This window comes from Pseudonaja textilis, chromosome 3 (genome assembly GCF_049901715.1).
Source record: "Pseudonaja textilis isolate UNSWEBS1 chromosome 3, rPseTex1.2, whole genome shotgun sequence".
Lineage (NCBI taxonomy): Eukaryota > Metazoa > Chordata > Lepidosauria > Squamata > Elapidae > Pseudonaja > Pseudonaja textilis.
In genome coordinates this window covers 119,356,012-119,382,356 of record NC_141992.1, presented here as the reverse complement: position 1 = coordinate 119,382,356, position 26,345 = coordinate 119,356,012, and the positions used below count along the sequence as shown (strand labels likewise).

The window sequence follows — 26,345 nt, the reverse complement described above, 5'->3', positions numbered from 1 at the left end:
GACGCGACCATCCTCCAGCCTGACTCTATACGATCTCGGCCCGGTGACGGCGATGACCTCGCCCGAATCCAAAGTGGGTCCCCAGCGAAATTCCTTGCGAATATCGGCTCCTGTAACATAAAATGTCTAACCCCGAAGTGGAAGCGAGGGGAGAGTCAGGGCAGTATTGTGGGTGCAGTCTATCTAATACAGTCATCAGGCGCCGGCCCATCAGAAGTTCCACTGGGGACTTATTGGTGACTGCACAGGGGTTGAGTGCTGGCTCATCAGGAACCGTGAGAGTTTGTGGTGCCAGTCATCTCTGCCAAACCTAGCGAGGGCCTCTTTGGTGGTCCTGACGGCCCTTTCAGCCAACCCATTACTCGCAGGGTGAAATGGGGCTGTGAAAATGTGGCGAATGCCTAGGTTGGCTGCAAAACGGCTGAATTCTACTGATGCGAACTGTGGGCCATTATCGGAGACCAAGGAGTCGGGTAGTCCATGTGTAACGAACAGGCGCGTTAACACGTTGGTGATTGCTAGTGTGGTGGTCGTGGATAGCTGCGCCACGTCTATCCATTTGGAATAAGCGTCCACGACCACTAGGAACATCTTTCCATGCACGGGGCCGGCCAGATCGATATGGATTCTAGACCAAGGGGCGCTGGCGCTCTCCCATCTGGTAGGGGTGGCGATGGGGGGAGCAGGACGGGATTCCTGGCAAATGCTGCAGGAACTTACCCAATTGACAATGTCCTCGTCTAGACCCGGCCACCACCACACGTAGCTGCGTGCCAACGCCTTCATTCTCACAATGCCGGGGTGTCCCTCGTGCAACGCCTCCAGGACTCGGGTACGCAGCGAGGTCGGAATGACCACTCGAGTGCCCCACAGTAGACAACCCTGCAAACTGGACAGCTCCTGCATGCGAGTCTTAAAGGGTGCAAATTTGTTATCAACATTGCCTCCCGGCCACCCCCTCCTCACCCAGTCGAGCACCTGGGCGAGCGTTTGGTCTGCCTTGGTTTTGGCGGCGATGTCAAGGGCGGTGATGGGCAGGTCCAACTGGGTGATTTAAAAAATGGCATTGACAGGAGCTGGGTCTTCAGCCGGAGCGGGTAAGGGGCAGCGACTGAGCGCATCAGCGTGGGATAGAGTTTTGCCCGGGCGGTGGATAAGTTTGTATGAGTAGGCCGCTAGGAAAAGTGTCCACCTTGTCATCCGAGGGAGAGGACTTGAGGTGTCTGTTTGTCGCCGGCCAGTAGGCCAGGAGGGGCTTATGGTCGGTGACCAGTTCAAGAAGTGGCCAAAAGGAATTCGTGAAACTTTTTCACGGCTGCAACAGCTGCTAGGGCTTCCTTGTCTATTTGGCTGTAATTTCGCTCCGTGGCCGAGAGCGTCCTGGAGAAAAAGCGATGGGGGCCTCGGCGCCATTGGCGAGTCGGTGACTAAGGACCGCCCCAATTCCAAAAGGGGATGCGTCTGCTGCCAGTACTAAAGGAAGGTTGGGGTCGAATTGGATGAGCACTGCCTCTGACGTAAGTAGTGATTTGACGGCGTTAAACGCCTGGTCTTCTTTGTGCCCCCAGTGCCACGGTGACTTTTTGTCTAGTAATCTGTGTAGGGGTTCGGCTACTGAGGCTTTATGGGGCAAAAAGGATGCATAAAAGTTTAGGAGTCTCAAGAAAGCTTGTAGCTCCGTTTTGGAGGTCGGTGTGGGAGCTTCGTGGATCGCCCTGACCTTGGACTCCAGGGGTGAATGCCAGAGGCGTCAATTTTATAACCCAGAAAGTCCACCTGTCTAGTGGCAATGGCGCATTTTTCTTTTTTTAACTTGAGGCCATGCTGTCTGAACCTCTCTAACACTGCTCGCACTCTCTGGAAGAGTTGGAGTCTGTCCCTGGCCGAGACCAAGATGTCGTCGAAGTAGGGTACTACACCAGGAGGCCCTGTAAAATCCGCTCCATGAGGGATTGAAAAATACCCGGGCAACACTTACGCCAAATTGGAGACGCTTGCATCGGAAGGCACCCCTGTGAGTGACGATGGTCTGAAGTTCCGCTGTTTGGTTATCAACAGGGAACTGTTGATATGCTTGAGACATGTCCAATTTAGCAAAAATACTGCCCGGTTCGAATGTGTGCAATAAGTGCTGAATGACGGGCACGGGGTAGGCGCTAACTTGTAAATATTTATTGATTGTTGTCTTGTAGTCCGAGCAAATTCTCAGGCTACCATCTTTTTGAGGGTGTGACAATGGGCGTCTCCCACTTGGCGAAATCTGTTGGCTCAATGACCCCTTGTTTTAGTAGTTTATCCAATTCAGCATCTAGTTTTGGTCGAATAGCAAATGGAACTCTACGTGGTTTTAATCTGATTGGGACTGCCTGGGGGTCAACGGTGAATGAGATGGGGTTCCATTATAACACCCCAGCTCCTCGCTGAACACATCTGCGTAGTCAGCGAATAAGGAGTCAGTGTCTGAGGTTGAGACAGCATGGACTCCTGTTAACCCTAGGCCGAGGTGGGGAAACCAATCGAGCCCCAATAAGGTGGGTAGATTGCCGTTAACTACCACTAGAGGTAGGTGGCCTTTAAAAGCTCTAAAACTGACAAAGAACTTGCCTCTGCCGATCACGGGAATGGCCTTCCCCTGGTAGTCCTTCAGACCGAACTGGCATCTCTGAAGCCGGGTAGTAGATAGGCTGGGGTGGAGTCTCTTGAGTGTGTTCCACAAGATTATTGAGAGCGCTGACCCTGTGTCCACCTCCATGTGGCACGGTTTACCTTCTAGGGAAACGGAGAGAGAAATTTTACTAACAGTGTGGCAAGTACGCCTGGCAAGGCGGTGTGTGCGACAGTTTAATACTTGCCTCTGTGGTCCCGAGTGCGAGGACGGGGTCTGTGTGCAGCGCTTTGGGGGCTTGGCAGACTCTCGCAATGTGCCCCTCTTATGGCAGTTGTTGCAAACGGCTCCTTTAAACTTGCAGGTGGCCCTTTGATGTGATCCCCACAGGCTAGGCACAGCGTGATGTGCTTGGGTGGACCGGTGTATTCTTGTTTGGCCCCTACCTGCGACCGTCTGTCATTGGTGAGGCGATGGACATCGTTCTCATCATTGTGGGCTTCCTCCGCTTCCACCTCTTCGGAATGGACTGGGAACGATGCTGGCTTGGCACTTGGGCCCTGAATTTCGGTGGCTGAGTTCGTTGCTAGCTCAGCTGCTAGGGCCTCCTCTACCGCTTGCGCAAGGTTGAGGTCTTTTTTGGCTAGCAGTCGCCTCTGTAGGTTGAGATCCTTGACCCCACAAACTAATTGATCGAGGAGCATGTCCTCTAGGTATGTTCCAAACCCGCAGTGCAGGGCTGCTGTTCTGAGGGCGGCCATATATTGATTGATGGTCTCCTTATTTGATTGCTTCCTCATACGGAACGTGAACCTCCTGGCGATTTGTGAAGGCCTGGGAGCGTAGTGGTTAGTGAGGATCTCAAGCAACTCGGACCACGGAACGTTTTCAATTCTCTCGGCGCTACGAGTGCTGCGGCGGTATCGTAAACGGTGGCTCCGCAGTAGATTAGGAAATAGGATTTTTTCCGATGCTCTCCCGCATCCGCCAGGCCGACCGCATCGATGTAATGATTGAAACGGTTCTTATACGATTCCCACTTCTCTTCGTCTGGTTTAAACGCTGGGAATACTGGGTTGGAACTCATGGTGCTGGAACGGCTGGGCTACCTGCGGAAAAAATCTCTCTGGGACTACGAGCGCTCGTGAGTTACTAGTGATATCAGCTCTGGAGAGGTTTTTTGCTAACCTCTCTTTCTCTCTCTGGGTTACCACGTTGGCTGCTAGCCGTTGGAGGTGTCTAGATTCGCGCCACAAAAAGTGGGCGTTAGTGACTCTCTACAGCGCTGTGCTGTGATTCCTACTGGTTCGAAATTCAAATGACACCCGTTTGAATTTCGCGCCAAATGCAGAGCGGCTGCGGCTCGCAGCGCTTCACTTTCCCCGTAGCGGGGCTAACAAGCGGCTACAGACGCTTCTAACTTTTTGACTCAGACCGCTTTCTCTGGCTGCGGATCTGCGTTTGCTCTTTTTGATCGCTCGTTTAGTTAGCTGACCGCTCTCTCTGGCTGCGGATCAGCGTTCCCCTTATCGCCAGCCGATCGCTCTCTCTGGGCTGCGGATCGGTGGCTAGTGACTCAGCGGTTGCAAGGTGCATCTGGTAGCCATCCCATCCTCGTCGCCAGTGTTAAGTTTGAGCAATGAGAGGCTGACCAGAGCATGAGTGCAACAGTACTTTATTTTACAAATAAAGGGCTGACCGTGCTTGCCAAGCCTGGAACTGGCTCGCAGTAATCAGCAACCAGTTGGACCCCGCAGCCTGCTTTTATAGCTGGCTGCTGGGGAGAACCAACCAATGGGAATGGGGGAATAACGCCCACACAAAGTGAGTGGACCTGAGTGAGAACTCCTTGAGTCCTCAGGACATAACACATCACCTGCTCATCCCTCTCAGTTGTTCATTGAGAAGCAAAAGGAGAATGAGCTGACACAGCTCTTACACTTTTGCTATTGTAGGGAACTGGAAAGATGTGGCTCGGAAAATTGGTATTGGGAAGCTGTGTCAGCCCTTTGAGGTAGTACAGGCAAGTACATGACAATAACACAATCCAGAAATTTGAAATCATGTTTCTCCTCCCTTGCTTTCATTTCCAGATTAAATGTGTTGTCATCAAATGTGCCATATGGTAGATTTCAAACAACAGCAACCCATCTTTCTAAGCTTTTGTACTGTTATTGATTCTGAAACAGTGGACCATATATTTACGAATTTTAAAAGAATCTTTAGAAAGAAATTATCAGTCTTATTTTAAAATCCAAACCAGGAAGAGATCCTTCAGAGTAATTAAAAAGATTACCTTACAAATGAAACATCTAATATCATAGTGGCAAGAGCCCAATTTTAACTAGGGCTATAAAGCAAGGTATTTTTAAAAAAATAATCAATCAGCTGATGTTTTAAATGCATTGTGTAATATTTGTTAAATATTTAATTTGTTAGACTGTTTTATCTAATGACAGGATTAGATCATATTTGTAACTTGCTTTTGGGACTTTGGGACATAAATAAAATAGATTGATTGACATTTTAGATCTGGCAGAGAAACAGTCCAGCACTCTCTATCCTCCCTAGAAGCATTACATGTATTCTTTGTAAATCTTAAATCAGGATTTGACTTGATCCCTGGAGAAAGGTTGTAACAGAAGGTAAAGCTATTTTTCACCAATAGAAGAACTATTGCTATTAATAAAAACATTCACAATAAAACCAGCATGCAGATTCAATGTAATCATCTAAGGAGCATTTCTGTTTGAATTCCTATTCAGAAAAAGGTCAAGTGAGGCTGTAACTTCACTCTTTGCTGGTTTCCATATCAATTTATTGGTTTGATTCTATTCAGTTACAAAAATGAGCACCATTCACCCAAGCTGTCACTTTAGAGCCATCACAATGCTCTTTAATGCAGCTATTTCTATATACAGTCTCAGTTGGCCTGAAGAATTATTTTGTGCTTTTTCTTCCACTGCATACAGGAAGGCTACAGACTTAACAAAGAAATTTGCAAAAGCTTAGATTCCAAATTAATGAGATATCATAAACTAAGTCACATTCTTTCAATATGCTTTTCCTCTGCTTCCAGAAAACTGAAACAAAGGTATATTTTAGAGTATGTCCCAAAAATGCATTGGTCATTCTTCTTTCTTTTCTGTCAGACTGGAAACTGGATTAAATTGTTAATGAATTGTCAATGAATTGTTAATGAATTGTCAATGAATTCATTTTTGTATCTGAATTTCTTAATATTTTTCAGCTATCCTGTATTTATGCTTAAAATTATTATTTTCATCACGAATGTAACAATGACATTCAATGACGTCACTAAGAAACTATAGAGGGAACTACTAGACAGCCCATGCACCTCTGAGTCATCATTTCAGAAATATTTCCTTATCTAAAAAGAGAAACAGATTTACCATAGGTGGGCTTTTTGAATTTTTTATGTTTTAATTTCCTTGATAACTAGGTGCCATCTATAAACATCGCCATTTCCCTAAAGGTGGATCCCGGAGAAACATTATTCTCAATTTGCCTTCTAAATATGTATTTCATACACTTCATAAGGTACACAGCATATACAGCGTCCTATATCTGTATAAACAATACAGCTTTTGCAAAACACTAAACAGATCTCCATATTGGGAGTTCAGAAAGATAGACAACTATTTTTGTCACCCAGATACAGCAGCCCTAATAGTGATACATTTGTAGCACCAGTATCACATTCCTGATGACAATGATGTGATCTGAAGTCAGTGTCTTTCATATGCTCAGAACTCTTATCCAAGACCAAAAGTGCCAATAATCTTCCTATCTACTTTTTTCAATGTGAAGTGTTCATTTCCGTAGATTGCCATAGGGAAAAACCATTGTCTACATGCCTGTGATTTTTGTCAGTATGGTTATTTGGTATTAGTATACTAGAAAATGAAAATGCCTTTTCAACTCTCAGATAGTATCATCAACATAATACAGATAATTGATGTTTATTCCTCCAATTTTAAAACCATGCTCATCTTTTTCCAATCCAGCTTTCCTTGAAATATATTTGGCATATAGAGTGAATAAATAAGGGGGATTATACAATCTTGTCTCACTTCTTTCCAAACCTGGAACCAGCGGTTTTGCATTCAGGATTTCTGATGTTCTCCTTTAAAATATGGGTACATGCTCACGATGATATTGTAGAAATTGATTGGCTTTCTTCTTTAGCTTAAATTGGAACTTGCACATAAGCAATTTGTGATCTGTTCCACAGCCAACATCTATACATGTCTTTCATGCTTTAACTGATCTCCCGCATCTTCTTTTAGTAGTAAGAGAATCAATTTGATTTCTTTGTACACCATTTGGTGACGTCCATGCATCAAGGTGTTGTTTTAATTGTTTGAAGACAGTTAGCTATGAAGAAATCATTGGATTAACAGAAATCAATAAATTGTTCTCCTGCCTCACTTCAATTTCTAGGTCAGTTAGCTCAACATTTTCCTCATTTTTATTTCCAGTTTGGCATTCCAATCCAACCACAAGCAGCATGTCCTACTGGAATGTTCTGCCAATTTCTAATTAAACTTGACCATAAAACCCACCACCCTCCTCTTCTTTTGCATCAGTGATTGGAATATCACCTTGAATTAAACTGCATTGTAGCCCAATACTATGCTTGCAATACCATTCTTATTTACGAAAGCATTGGTGTTCCTTGCTTTTTATAACCTGAATAGTAAACACTGCACTGTTCTGCCTGGGAGTATTCAGTTCCAGTCTATGTCAACTTGCTGATCCCTAAGACATCAATATGCAATTGATTAACATCACATTTCACTATGTTAAGTTTTCCCATTCATGCTTCCTACATTCTATGTTCCCACTGTTGTTTTCTTTGCAACTTTGGGTTTTCTTCAGAACATCATCAGTTAACAGGTCATCTTGATTACTTTAATCCAGCCTTAACATAAATAATATTATGATCCTCAGCTCGTCCACAGTGGCAGGTAGAGTGCCATGCAACCTGAGAAAATTTTATATTTTCTACCCATGTGATTTTCTTGGTAAAATACAAGAGCGGTTTGCATGCTTTCTGCCATGCAGAATGAATTGATGCCTTTGCCTTTTCCCTAAAACAATTCTCCACCTCCAACATTTCTCCCCACAAAAAACACTATTGCCATCTCCCTTTAGCCAAGCAACCAGGATGGTCTTGACATCTTGGGTGACTTTGCTGGGAGTTTTATTCCCTTGGTTTACATTCCTGGCCTTCTTTGCCCATCCCTTCCTAGTCCTCAATGAGACAGTTCAGTACAGGAAGGGAACCTTCTTCCTGGTGTTGGAAGAAATATCCTTCTGGGTTCAGTTCCAAGTGGGGAAAAAGACACTGGAATCATGGAAGTTGCTTGGAAAGAAGGTTTGTTGATGAACAGAGTCAGATGCTTTGGAGCTCTTGGCAAAGAAAAGGGAAGAGTTGCTGAGTGTCCCTGGGTTTTATACCGTCTCTGGCTTTGAACTTCCAAAGGCACAGGAAGAGTATCCTGACTGGTTGCTATCAGAGATGAAAGCAGTTTAAGATTGGGACTGGGTTAGGGACTTCTATCCTCACTGTGAGTTGTGTTGGGTGTGTGTGCACACGAAGGGAGGCTCAGCCAATCTCACTGAACACATATTGTACTCTGACAATAAAGATAATAATAAGCTAGCTTTGTAGGTTGTCTGTGTGCTATGTTTGGTTGAAACTTGGGTGGGTGGTGCAATGAAGGGAAATTAAATGGCCAGGTCTGAAGGAGGTAGATCTCTGTTATGTAGAATAGACTCCCCCTGGCCTTAGTGGCCCATTAACAAAGGTGGGAGTGGGCTGAGTTTCTGCCTCTCTGAGTTTCTACTTCTCTTTTAGGGGAAATATTCTTTTTAATATTTCCTAGAATATTTCATTTTTCTAGGAGAGGAGGGTGCTAACTTCCTACATTAGCTTTCCTTTAAAAAAGAAAGAAAGGAAGAACACTTCTACCTATCGCAAAAGCGATACTGGCGTGGTAACTGCACTTAGAACATTGCTATTTCCTAACCCTCGAGTGGGTTCCGCCAAACGGTGGATTCCAGGAGGCCAGTAATGTAGTCTGCCAGAAAAAATGCAACGCTTCTTAGAGCTTGGCTCCGCCTCCAGGAGCCGCCTGTCCAAATGAAGTTGCTATCAGACTCCATCTCTGGAAAGCTGCTGCGATCCAAGGCCAGAGAGAGGGAGAGAGCTGGACCCAAAATAATAATAATAATAATAATAATAATAATAATAATAATAATAATAATAATAATAATAATAATAATAATAATAATAATAATAATAATAATAATAATAATAATAATAATAATAATAATAATAATAATAATATATCGGGGAAAATCCGAGCCTTAAGAGGGCTCAGGAAAAGCTGGCACAGATGCAACTCAGACGTCAGAGAAGGAAGGTTGCAAGAGGTAGCTGTGAATGCGGAAATCGTAGAGATGTAGGGGAGGGGAAAGTTGCAAAGGGCTTGCTTGAGAAGGAACACGCCTCCTTCCTGTTCTATAAAATAATAAAATAAAATAAAAACAAAAACTGATCCTCTTAGGGGGAATAGGAGTTGCGCCAATTAAAAGGGAAACATATTTTAAACGCTTGAGTCGAAACCCTCAAATTAAACCTGGAGTCAACGCTATTTCAAACGCGGAATCTTAATATAGTGGGTTTCGGTGCAATTTTTCTTCCGGTCCCAGGAAAACATGAGGTTCGCGCTTTGGACTTGCAATTTGCAGGCAAGCTTTTATTCTTTAAAAAAAAACCACGTTGTTGCAAAGATCAAGGATTCCAGTCTGGTTTGTTATATCTGGCGATGTCACGGTGGAGATTGCAGGCACACTTTCTGCTTCCTAACGTGGCTGGGTTGTTTGTTTGTTTGTTTTTAAATTGCGCAGTACATTTTCTCTCGATAATTCAAAGCGAACTCGGAAGTGAGCTCTGATACGTATATGTCTATCCTCATCAGTCTACAGGGAATACGGAAGCAAAAGCGATTCCGCAAAACGCCCGTGCGTTCCTTTCTGGTGTTGTTCGCTAATACGAGACCTTACTGCAATAAAAAGGTAATATTACCGATACTCCGCTCTAAGCTGTAGTTTCCATTCAGGTAGCGCTTTAAGGGAGTGTGAGTAATTCGGGGTCTCGGAAGCGCTCTGTTGATCTTTTGCAAGTTTCCTGCCCGTTGCGTCTAGTGGGACGTTTGCAAACGATAGAAGTCCCCTTTCACCTCCTTAAAAGAAGATCCTCGGTTTAAATAAAACGCACTTTACTTAATAGTAACTTTACTTAGACCTCTTGGGCTTACTTACAGTTTTCCCATTATAGTAGCTTCACTTGATCTTCTTGGGGTTCCCTTAACGTTTCCCAAAGGCTTTTGGGATTGTTATTTTAGGGAGCCCTGTTAACTCCCTGTATTTATTACTGTGCCTATTTTATCTGTGACCGGCTGGGTTTTTCCTTTCTTGTAAGCTGTTTAAAATCCTGTCTTTTGCCGATCTTCTTTTATTAGTCATTGGGCCAACCCTCTAGAGATGAGCACAAATAAAGATGAATTGTTATGCAAGATAGCTGATGATGGGAAAGCTGCTGTGGTAGAAGATGAGAATAAACTAACGAAGCAAAAATCTCATCCAGAGAGTCGAGTTTATGCTGGTCCCCACAGTACCCTGTTGACAGATGATACTAAGCGATTTAAGCTAAGTAGCATCCAGGTACCATCCATCCAAGAAAGGTAAGCTCCATCATCGGCTAAATAAAGAACAAGCTCTGCTTGTATTGCTAAAAAAATCAGTATATTCTGGTTTGGGAAGAAATGTACATTATTTTTAAAAGAACAACCACCACCAAGGTTTATGGGAAGGGATACTTTTTGCTGTTTCTTTTATCAGATTCTCATCTCATCTCACATCTGAATGGTTTAAACAAGCTTTGCTGCTGAATTCTTTGGACCCCTTATTTATAGAATGGGAGCTGAGCCAACTGGGTGACTTTGGACCTGTCACTCTCTCTCAGCCCAACTAAGCCTTACAGGGCTGTTGTTATGGATAAAATAGGAGATTGAAGGATTAGATACCTTGAATTGGCGTTAGATAGATAGGTAGGATAAGGCTTTAATAATAATGTTAAATATTGTGCAGTAATTGTGCTCCCATAAACACATTTGCATTTTGTTTTGGCATAATCATCATAGATTAGTAAAATGCTGTAGGATTCTCAATCCAGCAGAAAGTGTTTATTTTATTATTCTAGATAAGTGAAAGTCAAAGGAAAGAAGGAAATATGTGGAAAACAAACTTTTGTAATGTTTTTTCCATAGCAGCATTAGCTTATTGTCTTGTTCTTTTTCTTATTATTACTGCTTTATAGCCACTTTCCTTCAATCTAGTCCTGTCCAGATGTATTAGACTACAGTTTGCAGAATTTCTAACCAAGATATCATTGACTGTACTGGCTGAGCATTTGGGAGTTTTAGTTTAATATCACCTCAGGACAATAAGTTGGAGAAAGCTGCTTTGCTTATTAAGAAATATGAATGTCTGATAAAATATGCACCGATTTTAAAGTTAAAACTCATAAAAGAAAGATTAATTTTCCAAATCTTGAATGGCATTTTAGATATCCATTAATAGACTTTGTTCCTTTGTTCCTTGTTCCTAGGCCAATCAAATTATATTCAATTTCAGTATACTTTTAATTTCCTCATTGTTCTTACAATAGTCACGTGAAGAGTAAACATCATAGAACTTTCAAAATGAATAAACATTCCTGTATTGGAATATTTTCTAGCCATCTCTCTCTCTGTGTCATTAGTCATTTCTGGCAATACAATGGATCTTCATTAAGCCTCCCTCATAGAAGTAGCCACAAGGTAGTGAGTGACAAACCGAGAAGCATCTGGCCATCTTCAACCTGGGGATTTGGTTGGTCAGGTCTGGCCAAGCACTTTTCCTCAGGCTTAACATTTACCTTAAATGTAATTGTATAAGTAATGCAGCACATACATATATGCCTATTTTTCTCATAGCCCTGGAATGACACAGCCAAAGGCAAGGAAGGCATCAGAGCCTCCAGTTATCACCGAAGAGAAACGGAGAAAAGGGTTTTTTAGTCTATCGTTTTCTAAAGGCAAAAAAGAAAAAGGCCCTCCTTGTGATAAAATGTCAAGCACAAGCATCAGCCACAAATTAATTGCCAATGAAGATAGTGCATGTCACTTGCAGAGGGCTCAAGCCGATGTCTTGAAATCATCTGTAGTCCATCAAGAGAATTATCTCAAAAGGAAAGAACTGCCTGCATCAATCGTCCCTTGCCCAATGGAGTTCTCTGTAGACTTGTGAGTTCCTGCCATCAGCTTTGTTGTGACCGTATATTTCAAAGTTTGTGACTTAGTTAATGGAGGTTTTTCCAGGTGTTTAATATTTGCCTGAAGTACTTTAGTGGTTTCTATGATGGTAGGATCAAAATGTTGGCTGCCTGCAGGCTGTTTTACAAAAAAAGAAAAAAGAAACATGAGCTGCTGTTTCCACTTTCTTGCTTAAATTCTTCCCACATCCCCATTATTATATTTAAGACTTAAGACCATTTTAAGTGTATTTATTTCTTAACTTGCAGTTCAAACTCCTTTGAAGCCTTGTTTTTAAATCTAAAATTGATTTAGATTTGGCTAATTTTGTTTCCTTGGGGGGTGGGGGGATCCATTTTCAGTAAGTCTGTCTATTTGGCATTCTAATTCTTTTTGATCTTTCAGTAATTTACTAGAATTTTAATGATTTGTAAAGTTATATAGGATGAGGTGATTACCTCATGGTAAAGATTTGTGTGATAATACCCTGGATTTTTTTTTTCTTAATCCAGAATGTTGAGCCATAATACAAAAGTTTTCAAAGCCGTTACTACAAAAATAAACAAATGTAAGGGAATGTGAAGCCTCTACAAGCCATTGTGCCCAAAATTTCTGTAATCATGATATGTCTAACTTAATTGCACAGTCTGTTTTTTCTAATGTTCAGTTTACTAAAGATCATCAAGAATTAACTGTTGTCAAAAGAAAACTATATTCTGCTGTTCTTTACAGTGTTCTTATACTTACTGTTGATCTAGCATTATATCTGAAAGTTCCCTTCATCAAACTGCCATATGTATGTGTGTGTGAATATATATGCAAGGATTGATAATAAAGTTATAATTTTTAATGCATTGTAACTTCAAATGGTTGCTAAGCGAGATGGCTGGTCATGTGTATTTAGAGATAAAAACACACATCTCTAAATTCATATGACCAACCATATGAATTAAGCAACCATTTGAAGTTACGCTGCATTGAAATTGTAACTTTATGATCAATCCTTGCTTTTATGACCTGGCACAGGCATGCAGGCATGTATTTGCCAGTTTAGGCATTTGGCTATTAGAGCACATTTATGACCATCATAGCATCCTGCCATTTGTGTACTTCACAACTGGCTAATCAAAAGAGTCAAAAACTGTCTGGATACATTGGACTGCAACTTTTGAAATTTCCAGTGAAGATCAAAGTGGATGGGAGGATGCTAGATTGGTGAACACGGAAGTCAATAGCTGATAAAAGGAGCCCAGGTGCTTCTTAGGGACTTAAACTTTTAGACAAAGAAGTGGAGTATCGGCCTGTGAAACCTAAAAGCTGCTTTTGTTTTTCAAGTCTTTAAAAATCACAGATTGCTGTCTTCTCCTGCCCAGTGGGATGACTTAGCATGCATTTTGATGGTGATGATGCACCTCCCCTTGAGCATCTTTGCAGTTTGCTCATTAGACTTCTGTAAGTAATTTTATGTTCATTTTACTATCTGATGCACATAGTAATACCTTGACATAAAGTTGGCTATTATCACTGTTTTTATCCCTTTTGAAAATAGCTAAAGTAATTTTTTGGAGGAGGAGGAAGTGAAGCAGAGTTGGATTCAGAGATACATTATTCAGAATTTAGAGAGTATTATTTGAGAATATGAAAGGGTTGTTGTTTTTTGTGATGCAGGCATGTTGGGCCTCCATATAACTATGCAAGAGTTTGTGCAACAGCTTGATGCAACAAAAATAAAATTGTTTTTCCTGCAAAAGAGTTAGAGATGTTAGAGGAAGATTAGAAAAATACTAATGTCATTCCATTGTTGTGGGTCATTACAACAATATTTGAATTATTATTCTCAGTATTCATTTATATCCCATCTGCCTAGGTCCAAGTTATTTTTTAAGCTACATATCAAGTTGATATGCTAACTAAAAACTATTGGAGTTATATACTATCTTCTAACAGGTGTCAGGTTGGGAGAGCTTCATTTAAAACAATAATAATTAAACTGGGTTAAGGATGCAATTTGTTATTGTTTGTGAGTCAAGGATCCAGTTTGGGATTGACACTGCTGAGGTGTTTATGTAAAACACAGTCTCTCTTTTTTTTGTGAGCTAATCACATAATTAGAGACTGGGAAAAGAAGTAATAGGGACGTACAGTTTAAAAACTACTGATTTAAAATGACACAATGTTGCAAGAGTAACATCCAAAATACCATAAAACTACTTGTGGGAAAATTAATTTTCCCGTAACTTCCTTTGAACTAAATAAGAATGTTTTTTTCTTCAGCTGATATATTTAAAAGGACTATCACCAAAAGTAAAAATGGGAAAATATTTATGCAGCTTAAAAGCTTTAATGGAATATTGCATAAAATAGGGTTTGGATTTTGTGTTCAGAATATCATGTACTCTTATTTTAATTGATTGGATGTAAAGGCCTCGTTTGAAGTCAGTTGTTCTCCATTAACTAAACATCTACCCTGTTTCTCCAACAATACGGCCTCCTGCAATAGGAAGTCCCAGCATGTTTTATAGGCATGAAATGAAATTAAGCCCCTCCCCCCAAATTAAGGCCTATATTAAAACATGCAAAATGGGGGGGAATGGTGGGGGGGGGGCTTGCCATTAGGAAGTAATTTTGTTGCACACCCAGATATGGTGCTGCCTGCATTGACCCCAATATGAAGTGCCCCACCAACGCCGAGGTCAACATCCAAGCCATTGCTGCCTGCCCGCCCAAAGATGCAAGGGGGGGGAATTAAGTCACCCCTCAAAAGACGGCCTAGCCATTTTTTCAGGGCTCAAAAAAAAAAAAAAGACCCGGCCTTATTATATGAGAAACACGGTAATATAGGGCACAATCAAGTGGAATACCCAGGCTTCCTTTCCTTTTTCTTTCCAGGGTGCTACTTTTTCTGTGCTTTTCCGAATATGCTATAGAGGTGGCAGTGCTCTAGTTATATTAACCTTAAGTGCAAAATCATTTTTCTCCCCATTCCTTTGATGGCAGGCATTTTATTGTACCCAGAGGTTACAAGGGCAACATTATTATATTTATGTATGTATTTGTTGGAATATTAGCTACTTTCTTAATAAAACCTAATTTTAATTCCTCTTTAAGGTTTTGCAGTCACCAGCAAAATGCATTCTAATCTGGGAGGCAACAATCTGTTAGAGATTTTATAGTCCAGAGGAGTAAAGGTATGTCGTCAAATTATTTCCTTTTGAGGATATATAATTTGGAGTGCTTGTAATATGTTTACGTAGTTCCACCCTCCCCTTTTCTCTCTCTCTGTGTGTGCGTGCGTGTGTGTATAATGGTTATGCGCACATCACAAACAATTCAGAAGCAGCTGAAAAATGAGATTGCTGCTTTAATTGAGAATAGAATTTTTATTGAACTTTATTGTCATTTTAAATGTACGCTAATCAGCATTAGTGTACACTAATCTCATTAAAATGAGATATCATTGCATTTAGCCCTCAAAGGGTAACGATCTCCAATATATACTATATAAACATGATAAAAATTATTCATATACTCACATGCGCATACATATATGACCCAGAAAAACAACAGTCTAGTTCAGATGTATACATATATCATATTGATAAGAGAAGTGCTGCATTTATGCACATTCCAAAGCACTTCTATATAGATTTTAAAGTATGTGCTGTCCTAATACCAGTTACACATGGATTTAAATGAGGGGATGGGGAAAAATTCTCCAATATGCCAGAAGAACTCCAAATTATACATACGCCTGGGGGGGAAAAGATGCATCTGCTTTAATTGTCATTCAAGTCATCTCTTTTTGTTTTCAAGTTTGGGCAGAAGCTTGAAAAAATGATTCGGTTGCTTTAATGAGCAGAAGAGGGGTGCTGCATGAGTACTGAAGCCTTTCTTCCAAATCAGTTTTGCAGCACCGACCACCTTAACTGACAACTGTTGCCTGGGAAAAGCTGCCTAGCTCCTCTTGCTGACAAAGATATCTCTATGAATTCAGTCTTTCCTGTTACGTGAAGTGTATATCAATGTTGTTGCAGTGAGGAGGACCTGTACCGTGATGCAGAGGAAATAGAGAGAGAGAAAGTGCTACTTGAGATTGGGACAGACGCTTCAGGTACATTTCAAAACTATTTCTTTATGGTGTAAGGCCTATGCCAGGTCATGCATTGAACCAACACCTAGCACTTGTTGACTTTAAAAAAAATGGGTAGAGTATGCTGCCCTTCAAAATTAGTGTTTTTCCTCAGGGCAGCTTACAAAATAAAAATTTGGAATAAAGACTAAAATTACATAATAAAGGCCAAACAAATTGAATTCCACAACAGAATTAATGATAAAATAATAATTACTTTTCTATGCAAATATACAAGGTATAATGAATTGGTCAGTAGTGAATCTAAAGGATATCATTACATTAGAATTTGTCAGTGTCAGAGAAAAATTAAGTTAGTGACAGAATAGAGCTGGAAGGGACCTTGGAGGTTGTCTAGTCCAACCCTCTGCTTTACTAGGAGACTGTATTTCAGACAAGCGGCTGTCCAGTTTCTTAACAGCAGACTTAATAGCACTTAAAGTTACTGTACTTAAGAATGTTCAAAAGTCATGTGTCAATGCGTAAAAAAATGTTTAGAAAAAAACAATTCCCACATTTTATTTAATTTATATTGACTGTGGCCTTTGCTACATCATGTATATTTAATACTGTTTAAAAATGACACTTTGCAAGGCTGTTTCAAAGAGGTATTTTATGCAAATCTTCAATACCGGGAAAGTACTTTTTCAAAGATCTGCACAACGGTCATTCATAGCACCCAGTTCTAATTGGTCCTTTTGCTGCAAAATTATGTATGCATAAGATATATAAAACATTGCAATATTTAAATAATATTTAAATTGAAATATTTTAAACCAGAGCCTGGATTTTTATCATGACATGGTTTTTGTTGCACGCAGTATCATATTCGTTTTCATATTTGTTGCGTCTGCATGCAAGACACATCCTTACACTAGGAAATAAATAGGAACACTTATTAATACATTATATTTTACCAGTTAAAAGTGTCTGTATTTTATTCCAAAGAGGATCAAACATTCCAGATACAGGGAGTCTGCAACCGATGGAAAATCCTGGCCTTCTCCATCTGCATGTGGATATTACTTTTTAAAGAAATGTGGAGTAGAGTTTTCTGATGTTTAAATTAAATGTAATTTTCTTGTCTTGATTAAATTCAGATTTTCTAGAAAATAAGCTAAGTATTGAACCTGAAGTAGATATCATGGATTATTGCCAGGAAGAATGGCGAGGAAACACATCTCATGCTGAATGTATTCGGAAGGTTTGTTTTCCTGTTTCTCTGTGTAGGGAATTTCTCTTTTCAGGATCTAAATCCAGATTGATTTCTTGAAAACATAGTAATAAATATAGACATATGCTAATGAAACCTCAATGATTTAATATTTACAAAAAAAAAAGATAGTATGAATTGTTTATCATGAGTAAGTTGTTCTTTGTATTTTTGGTAATTGCAAGATTATAAAATAAAGTTTATTTTTGGAAATTGTAAAAGATATTGCCTTTAGATTTAATCTAATTTGTGTGGTTGTTTTGTACATATGCTCTGTAGGAATTATTATTGCATACAAATAGCTCAAGGCGCACCCAGCTCTTCTCATTGTGATGTTTCAGTGAGGGTTATGTTTGCAAAGATACACTTGGTGGGTTTATCCAAAATCCTGTCCCAGTGCTTGAGGGGGTGAGGTGGGAAGTTTTTAAAGCCTTGCAGAAGCCAACAGGCACATGTCCATCCAAGTCTTAGGGCAAGGATGCTATTCCAGGTGCAGTGACACAGATGACATGGTTTTAAAGAGGTAATTTGAAACATATTCACTCTCCCAGATCTTGTGGGACAAGCAGACACAGCTACAGATAAGTGGCCCTGCAAATAATCCAGGCATGTTCCACGAAGGGCCTAATAGGCGTGCTCTTGGCCTGGGCATATAAGAATCTTGCAGATTTAAAAAAAAGAGGAAATGGCTAATCTTATTATGTATCATACCAGTTTCGATTTGCATTAAACCCGAGAATCAAATCTCGTTTTTAATATGTAAAAAGATAACTTTGGAGTTTCCAATTTTGGAAGTGAGTGGGGATTTTTTTTTTTTTTTTAGTAATTGTAATTCTACTTGAAGTGGATAGGCAAAATTGTAGAGCAATGTTTATCAAATTTGACAACATTAGGATATGCTGACTTCAACTCCCAGAATTGTTAGATATAGAGCAATTGTTCAAGTAAAATAAGTATGAGACTCAAATTGGTCTAGTGGTAAAGGCACCAGGCTAGAAACCAGGAAATAGTGAATCCTAATCCCACTTAGGCCTGAGAGCCAGCTGGGTGACTTTGAGCCAGTCACTCTCTTAGTCTAACTCTCCTCAGAGACAAAATAGGAGGAGGGGAGGGTATTGGGTATGCTCACTGCCTTTAAGTATTTATAAAAAATAATAAAGGTGGGATTTAAAAAAGGATAAAGGCATAGAAAGAGAATCTTGCTATATCAGGCAAACATCTCTGATCAGAAGTGCTTATTTACAGCCTCATCATCTTCCTTAGCATAACTCACTCAGCACCCCTTCTTCCCAAAGTTTTTGTCATAACAAGATTTCTCCATGATGTTTAAGCTGTTACCAAACTTGAACATCAAATTGCTGCTTTATCTAGTCTTGTTTAAAGGAGCTTAGAGTGAAGCTCAGGTTCTTTGAATTGATATGGTTAAATGAAACGTGTCATAACCTTCTGTTCACATGCAAAAAGAAAAGTTGAATTAGGAGGGGAAGATGTGATTCTAAGGCCTCTCCAGCTTCATTTCCAGTAGTCTAAATTGGGAATTAGATTATTGTTTATGATTGTATAAATGAAGCTGTAACATTAGTAGCAGTCTTTTCAGGGTGTTGGGCTAGGATTTGAATTTGTGTGATGATAATGATGCAAATGTCTACAATTAATCAGATTTTGTAGATTGCCAAATCTCACAAGTTTCCAGCCAGTTCTAAATATGTATTTTATTTTATGTTATTTTGGGAGGGTGTCCAAACATGACATTTGGGAATACTATGGATGATATAGTCATAGTGTATGTATTCAGCAACAAGTTAACAGTTGTAGGCTAATGGGTGATTATTAACATCTGACAAATATTGAGGATTGGCTTAGAACTCTACGTAACTTCTACAACTCCATTATTGTGTTGAGTTAGGATCCTCTCTATCCAATTGTGATTTTTATTTTTAATACAGGGTTATGAAGCTGTTTCACATAAATTTATTTCAATAAGAAGAGTGCGAGGAGATAATTACTGTGCTCTCCGAGCGACATTATTTCAAGCACTCAGCCAAACTTGTCACCTTCCTCAGTGGCTCCAGAAAGAAGACCTGATATCGGTAGGCCTCAGATTCAATCACTTTATTTCATAGGCAAACTTAAGATCATTTCTGCTTTGGTGTTTTATTCATCCGCCATAGATGTTTATTGGAAAATTGATGCATTTAAAAAAAAAAAACTTTAGATGGTTTATTAAATAGCTTTAGGCTTCTGGGAATAAGAATCTTAATTACAAATGTGATATTTAAATAATCATTTTTCAACTTTCTAACACATGTTATGTTAATATTTAATATCTGAACCTTTTAGTTACCAGAGAAGCTGATGGTCAGATATGAATGGATCACTCAGTGGCGACTGAGGCACACATGGCCAAGTAAAGTGGAAAGCCTGATGGATGAAATTAAAGATAGTTTGATGTTACTAAAAAGAAAGGTATGAGACATGATGTATGAAAATAAAATAGTTGCACCTTAGCAGTCTTGTCTATACAACTTGATTTCAAAACATATAAAAAGTAAAGCATGTTGGAATTGAGTAGTTCCATAATTAATTAACTGGATTATAATTAATTATATTATGTATTGAACATGATTAAGTGGCCCTTCATTTGCTACATGGTTGTTTAGATCCTCTTCTAGATGTAAGTTGAGCTAGCAATAAAATCAGGATTTTGTAGCACCTTAAAGAAAAACAAGTTTATGATTGCATTTCATGTTAGTAAACTTGGTCTTTTTCTGGATAAATAAATCTACAGTAAGTACGTTATTAAGGGCAGGATTGTCAGAGATGAAATGCAGAAAGTACTGGTGATTATTCCTTATTTATCATGGTAACTCTCCCAGTAGTTTTGGAAGATCCTATAGCCACTCTTGTATTGCTGAGCAGAAATATGTGTGTCTTGAAAAACATCTGAGCCACAGGTTGGACATACTGATCAATCATAGGGCAGGTTTTTCATAATGAAATCTACTTTAAATGTCTTGTGTTCAAGAAAGATCACCAAAGCTCACTGACAGTGTAATAAAAGGTTGAAGTGTGATTTCCCATTAATTAAATATCACACTTTTGATTACAAATCCACATTCGTGTATTGTTTTGTACAGAAACTAACAATTTTATTCTAGGTTAAATGTGGTTGGGCATTGCTGACAAATGGTGGAATATATTGGAAGAGAAGAACATCTTTCAAAGTGAAATATAATTCAGAATGCTAATTTAAAACTCCTTATTTTGATATTTAAAACAAGAGAATCTTATCCTAACAATAAAATACATGCAAGAAATGTTTGTCAAAGCTAATCTTAGCTTTGGCAAACATTTCTTGCATATATTATATTTTTAGGATTAGATTCTCTTGTTTTAAATTTAACACTATTGCACAGGTATGCTTTCAAAAGGTTGAGATATAGATCTAGTAAATAAATTAATGTCAAGACTGGATTTTCTGTGCTACATATATTGATGTGCAACTGAATTTTTATTTTGAAAGTATCTTGAAAAGTATTTTGGAAAAGAGTAAATAATGTTAGTGTACAAAAATAAAAATAGAACTGCACAAAAACTGCTTAGAAATCAATCTTGTGTGTTGTGCGGACAATTTACATGTTAAATAATTTTTGCAATACATATTTCTGCATTTCATCATGATCGGTCAATGATATGGAGTTTTTTTATTACTATATTTAGGCACTTGCCTTTTTTAATAAGCGATATATTTCATAAAGTTGTTATAGTTGATCATGACAATTCACAATATTTGGAAAATGATAAATTGCAATTAGAAGGGTTTTTTTCTTTTCTCCTCTGTTTGGACATTTTAAATAGTTTAATTAATGGGTCGGAAATGAAGCCGCCTGCAGCATATTTAGAGAATATTCAAGGGTACCAATTGATTAAAGATGTTAAGTAGTTGATGGACTTCAAAACAAGGTCTGAATACCAGTTGTGTTGAAGGGTCTTGTTTAGTTTCACTAGGATCATCTTTTCATCCCAGTTATCTAGTCACTCTTTATTTCCTGTTGTAGTGGAAAAATATGAGTGACATAAAGACCTTTGTAGAGAGGCAAGCAGCCTGTGATGAGCTTTTCAGAAGAGAAGAAGAAGAATACAAGCTCTATGAAGCAGTAAAGTTTCTTATGCTGAGCACTGCCATTCAATTGTATGAAGACAGTGAAAAAGGCAAAGAGGTCCCCGTGTTCTCTTGGCTTTTGTTTGCTCGAGACACATCAAGCAATCCTTCCCAATTAATGGAAAACCACTTGAATCAACTTGGTCACACAGGAGGCCTTGAACAGGTAAGCACAATTCTTGCATTTATGGATCGAATATTTAATACCTACTATAATGTTAAAGATTAATCCAGGACAGTCAGTAGCTGGGAAAGACCTTGGGAGAATGGGTGAAAAGCCATCCCAAGGGACAGATGGTGGGTAGGGCAAGGCTCAGAAGAGACACACACAGACCCCATGCAATTTTTTCAGGCTATAAAGGAGAATTGTCCTTTCAGATTACCAGATTATGTCAATGTAGCTTTATGATAACGTGGAATTAGCTCATCTGGTTGTGATTCCTGTCTGGTTGATCTAATGAGGCCAATAATAACTTAACAGAACCCAAGGGGATCTGATCACGACCAGAGTCCAAACTAAAGAGCTGCCAGAAATTTGTACAACTATTGGCCTAGTTCATGTGATAACCTCTTGTCTATGCTATAAATGTCCGCCTTTTCTCCATTCCGTCCGATAAAGGGGGAAATGTTATTTAAATACCAAATAATGCCACCTATCTATAAAATATTCCCAGACTGTATTCAGTAGAGATCATTTCTAATCCAAATCAAGTAATTAGTTCAATTCAGTTCAGAGAAAGCATGTATTTAAGAGTGTGTCCAAGTCACTGAATCATTTCATATACATTTGATTTCATGGTTCAGTTCAGTTTACCAGTTTAGCCAGATAAATCTGGAGCCTCTATAGGATTACCCCATGATCTGATTTCTGGATCAGTGTTTAAAAGCACAATTAATACAACATAAATATAAGCTGAAGGAATATGATAGTGGCCATGAGTAATATATCAGATGCTGAGTGAATAGAAGTGTTTTTGGCATACATCTGAGCTAGAACAAGGTTGGCTTATGGTGTAATTCTGTTGGGATGCTGTTCCAAAGCACCACAGGATAGCTTCCAAGTATGAAAAATATATATGCTCAAGATGTGGCATAATTAGGAGCAGGACTAAATGGAAGCAGAAGTCTCCAATATTCTGTTTCCAAGTTAAGACCTTGTAACTTCATACCAAAAGTTTACACGTTGTAGCAAAATGACTGCAGTGCAGTTCTATCCGCTGCAGCATTCAAGGTGACCGTGTGCAGAGGACAGGAGTCTTCAAGTTGAATGTAGTTTTCACACCATACAGGCAGGCAGCCCATCACGGAGCACAAAATAACAAAACAAGATGTGACGTTATGGCAAGGATCTTCAAACTTGGCAAGTTTAAGACTTGTGGACATCAACTCCCAGAATTCCTGAGCTAACATGACTGGAGGATGAATTCTGGGAGTTGAAGTCCACAAGTCTTAAAGCTGTCAAGTTTGAAGACCCCTGCGTTATGGTGTCGGAGTCATTGCAGCTAAGCCATTTCTTTCTGGAATGACAATAGGTAGCATATATGTTCAGTGTCGTAAAAGGTGTTAGTGTCATCACAACCACCTGGATCCCTTCAGGAAGGTAATTCTAGGAGGAGGAGTTTGCAAGCTAGATATATTTTATTCCAGAGCAAGTTCAACATTAAGATTCAGGAACTGCACATTCTCTGAGTCTTTTTTTTTCTGTAAACTCAATTAGTAGTCCCCATTCGATCCATTGTGTCAGACATATTAGAATCTGCACAGTGTGGTTCTAATTTATATGGTATTTGCATGGTACAGAGTCAGCATACTGATAATGCTGCTCTAAATCTCTTGGTGACTTCACAGGAGAAGGAAAAAACAAACAGTACTTGTAACAAAATGATACCTTGTTGAAATCCCTCTCAGGATTAGAGATAAAAAAATTATCCAAAGGCTTGTATAACGTTGAGTACCAGAGCAAAGAAAACTGCTTGGCTCAGATTTCTGCACTTATATGTGCCTATAAAGATCTTTCTGCATATATTGCAAACCCATGGAGGTGAGTGGTATGCTGGTTACAAGTCAATAATGCAAATCATCACAAATCCATACAGAGATTAAAATGTAGAAATTAAAACATTAGTTGGGGAATATATTAGTTACAGCCTTGTTGAAGGCAGAGTTCCTTTGTGTTTGGAAGGACCAAACATTTGAAGAATGGGAATCCTGGTGACACCACTGTAGCACTCTCTGTTGCCTGCAGTGAGGAGACTTTGCGTGTTGTTGTATGAGCTGTAACTGTCAAGATTTATACAGTAGCAAGGTTTCTACTTCATGAGTATTAGTAACAGTTTATTATATTAAAAATGAATGTAAATTTTCTTAAGAAAGCAAAGGATCAGAATATGAGTATGAAATTTGTTTTGTCAATAGTTTGGCATGATTTGACTGGAAGTGAAAACAAACACAGAAAGAACAGGCATGCTCAGTACTTTTAACTTTTCTTTCCCTCCGTGTAGTCAATCTGCCTGACTTTGTATAAAAGTACCTCAAAGTATTTTTCAGTGTTTGAACAGCAGCTGGTGGATTCAGGCCTATTTCAATAAGAGATATCAGAGCATTGCTTATCAGGGTATTTTTTAAGTGTGGGAATTGGTTGTCTTAAGTGTTGTATGGTTTACTAACAATAGTTTTGTGTACTATAAAGTTATTTGGGTTCTGCATATCACAAAACTTTGCTGCATTTACTTCTAAATGATGCATTGTATGAGAGCCAATGGAGGAGAATGGGAGACAAATTGTTCCATTCTAGACAATTTACAACTAGGTGGAATTTTAAAGGTCAGCCCATGAGAAAGTGTTCTAATTATATTCCTTGGCAGTTACAAATAGAACAGTGAGCTTGCAGTCTCCCACTTGTTAAAAAATGATTGAGGGCTTTGGGCAGAGAAAACGAAAAGTTAAACAACACACAGAATTGAAAGCCTGACAATGAAAAGCTTGAGGTTAACAAAAAGCATCAGTGGAGTGCAATTAAGAAGCTGTAAAGAAGAAACAGAGCTGCAGCTATAGAAGAACAAAGATCTGGGTAAGAAGACACTGTAGGAAGGTCCCCAATCATTGCTAACTGAGGGGGAGATGGCTTTCCAAAATTCATATAGTCTTAGTAGAATTTAAGGTAGGTAGCTTGATGGCCACCAATGTGGTGGGATAAAATTATCAGTCTTTTCTCCTAAGCTCGTACTGCTTAGACCAACTCGATTTCATTGGGGGGCTGGGTAGGTGTGGCCAGGGTGGGCATGGTCAGTTTGACATCACTCGTATTGGGGGTACCCCTCCCAGCCTCCATTTTTGACTGCAATGGCTTCCTGCAGCACTCTGCCAGTGAAAACTGAGCTCAGGAGGGCCACACATGCCCCCCCCCCAGCTTCATTTTTCTCTAGCAAAGCACTGAGGAGGCCATCACAGCCGAAAATGGAGCTTGGGAGGGCCACACACAGCCTTCCCGAGCTCCATTTTTGCTGAAAGAGGCACCGTGGGCTGGTCCTTCGCTGTTTCCAGGGCGGTCCCACAGGCCAGATCTAAGCACCTGGATCCAGACCGCGGGCCTTGAGTTTGACATCGCTGTCTTAGACTGATGGGAATTGAAGTCAAAATAGCCAGAAGATGCCAAGTTATTTAGCCTCGCCTAAATTTGAAATAACTGAAACTTCAGGCACATATAGAAAGAGATGGTTTCTTCTTGCGGCCATTCAGAAACCTAAGTATATGCACATATAGTAGGTCAAGGTGGAGCCTTGCATTCTTGATACTGTGTGTATAGCATCCTATGTAGATCAGCAATCTGAAAGCATGAGGAGGAAACCTATTACCATTAATTCAATTAAATCAAATCTACCTCAATGTTTGTCTCTTTATAATATCACATTTTGTTCTCCTTCCTGTCTCTTAGGTTGAAATGTTTCTCCTAGCCTATGCTTTGCAGCACACCATCCAGGTTTATCGATTGTATAAGTACAAAACAGAAGAATTCATCACTCTTTATCCCAATGATCCCAAAGAAACCTGGCCCATGGTAACCCTTATAACAGAAGATGACCGACATTACAATATTCCTGCCCGAATGTGTGAAGAGACCAGTTTATAAGCAATATGATTCCCTTCCAGTCATATAAACTGAATAAATGATGTAAAAGCAAACTTCTTAATTGGGAGTATTATTTGGATTGTGGCAGTTAATTTAATAACACTTTGGAACACTGAATTCAGTTAGATTTACTTCCAGATTAATGAATGCTTTATAGAGGGGATCAATTGGCATCTCGTTGTTGATCACATTGCAATTGTAGTACAATCTGGGGTCCATTTTTACAGAGCTTTTCTTGGGGGGATTGTATCCAAAGGGGGGGTTGTGCACTCCTCCAATATAGAACAGCTGAACATTGCTATTTGGATGACTTGCCAGTAGGTGTCACTACAAGAAAGAGGCTTCTATGAAAAGATCCTCATGTTGCTTTCATAGGATAGTTTTATAAAATTTCCATTGGGGAGCTCATGTTTAAAATAAAGCTTGTTTTCTTTTATGATTGCCTACTTCAGACTATAAAGTGTAACTAATCCATTACACAGAATAGATTATCAACGTAACAACAATGGCTCCTTGTTCAAATGTTTCCCTAACTGCCCCATCCAAAGGTGCATAATCCTATTTTGCAAGGATGAAATCGTTGGCACCAAAATCTGTTGTGTAAATCCTGAGCAGATGAGGAGAATTGGCAGTAATGGAATTGGTTCATTAGAAGGATGAAACTGTTCTCTCTTATTTTTAACTATTTCAAGGAGATCGATCCAGGGTGCAAGAGACTGAC

At 39.5% G+C, this 26,345-nt stretch overlaps 1 protein-coding gene across 2 annotated transcripts; it reads left to right on the top strand.

The window, feature by feature from the left end:
- Positions 1–9,102: 9,102 nt before the first annotated feature.
- OTULIN (OTU deubiquitinase with linear linkage specificity) lies at positions 9,103–25,677 on the top strand. Of its 2 annotated transcripts, XM_087930716.1 has the most exons (9): positions 9,103–9,712; positions 10,159–10,380; positions 11,674–11,982; positions 16,026–16,102; positions 17,221–17,324; positions 19,280–19,423; positions 19,674–19,799; positions 21,392–21,661; positions 25,430–25,677. In XM_087930716.1, exons 2-9 carry the CDS (start codon positions 10,181–10,183, stop codon positions 25,622–25,624), a joined length of 1,425 nt encoding a protein of 474 aa, XP_087786842.1. In that variant the 5' UTR covers positions 9,103–9,712; positions 10,159–10,180; the 3' UTR covers positions 25,625–25,677. The 2 variants fall into 2 exon arrangements, with proteins under 2 accessions (XP_087786842.1, XP_026556835.1); XM_026701050.2 differs by lacking the exon at positions 11,674–11,982 and having other exon boundaries at positions 9,153–9,712.
- The last annotated feature ends 668 nt before the right edge of the window (positions 25,678–26,345 follow it).

Coding starts and splice junctions, on each gene's coding strand:
- OTULIN (XM_087930716.1), top strand. CDS start 10,181: ATGAGCACAAATAAAGATGAATTGTTATGCAAGATAGCTGATGATGGG. Junction 19,424..19,673: donor AGAAAGAAGACCTGATATCG/GTAGGCCTCAGA, acceptor TGAACCTTTTAG/TTACCAGAGAAGCTGATGGT. Junction 21,662..25,429: donor ACACAGGAGGCCTTGAACAG/GTAAGCACAATT, acceptor CCTGTCTCTTAG/GTTGAAATGTTTCTCCTAGC.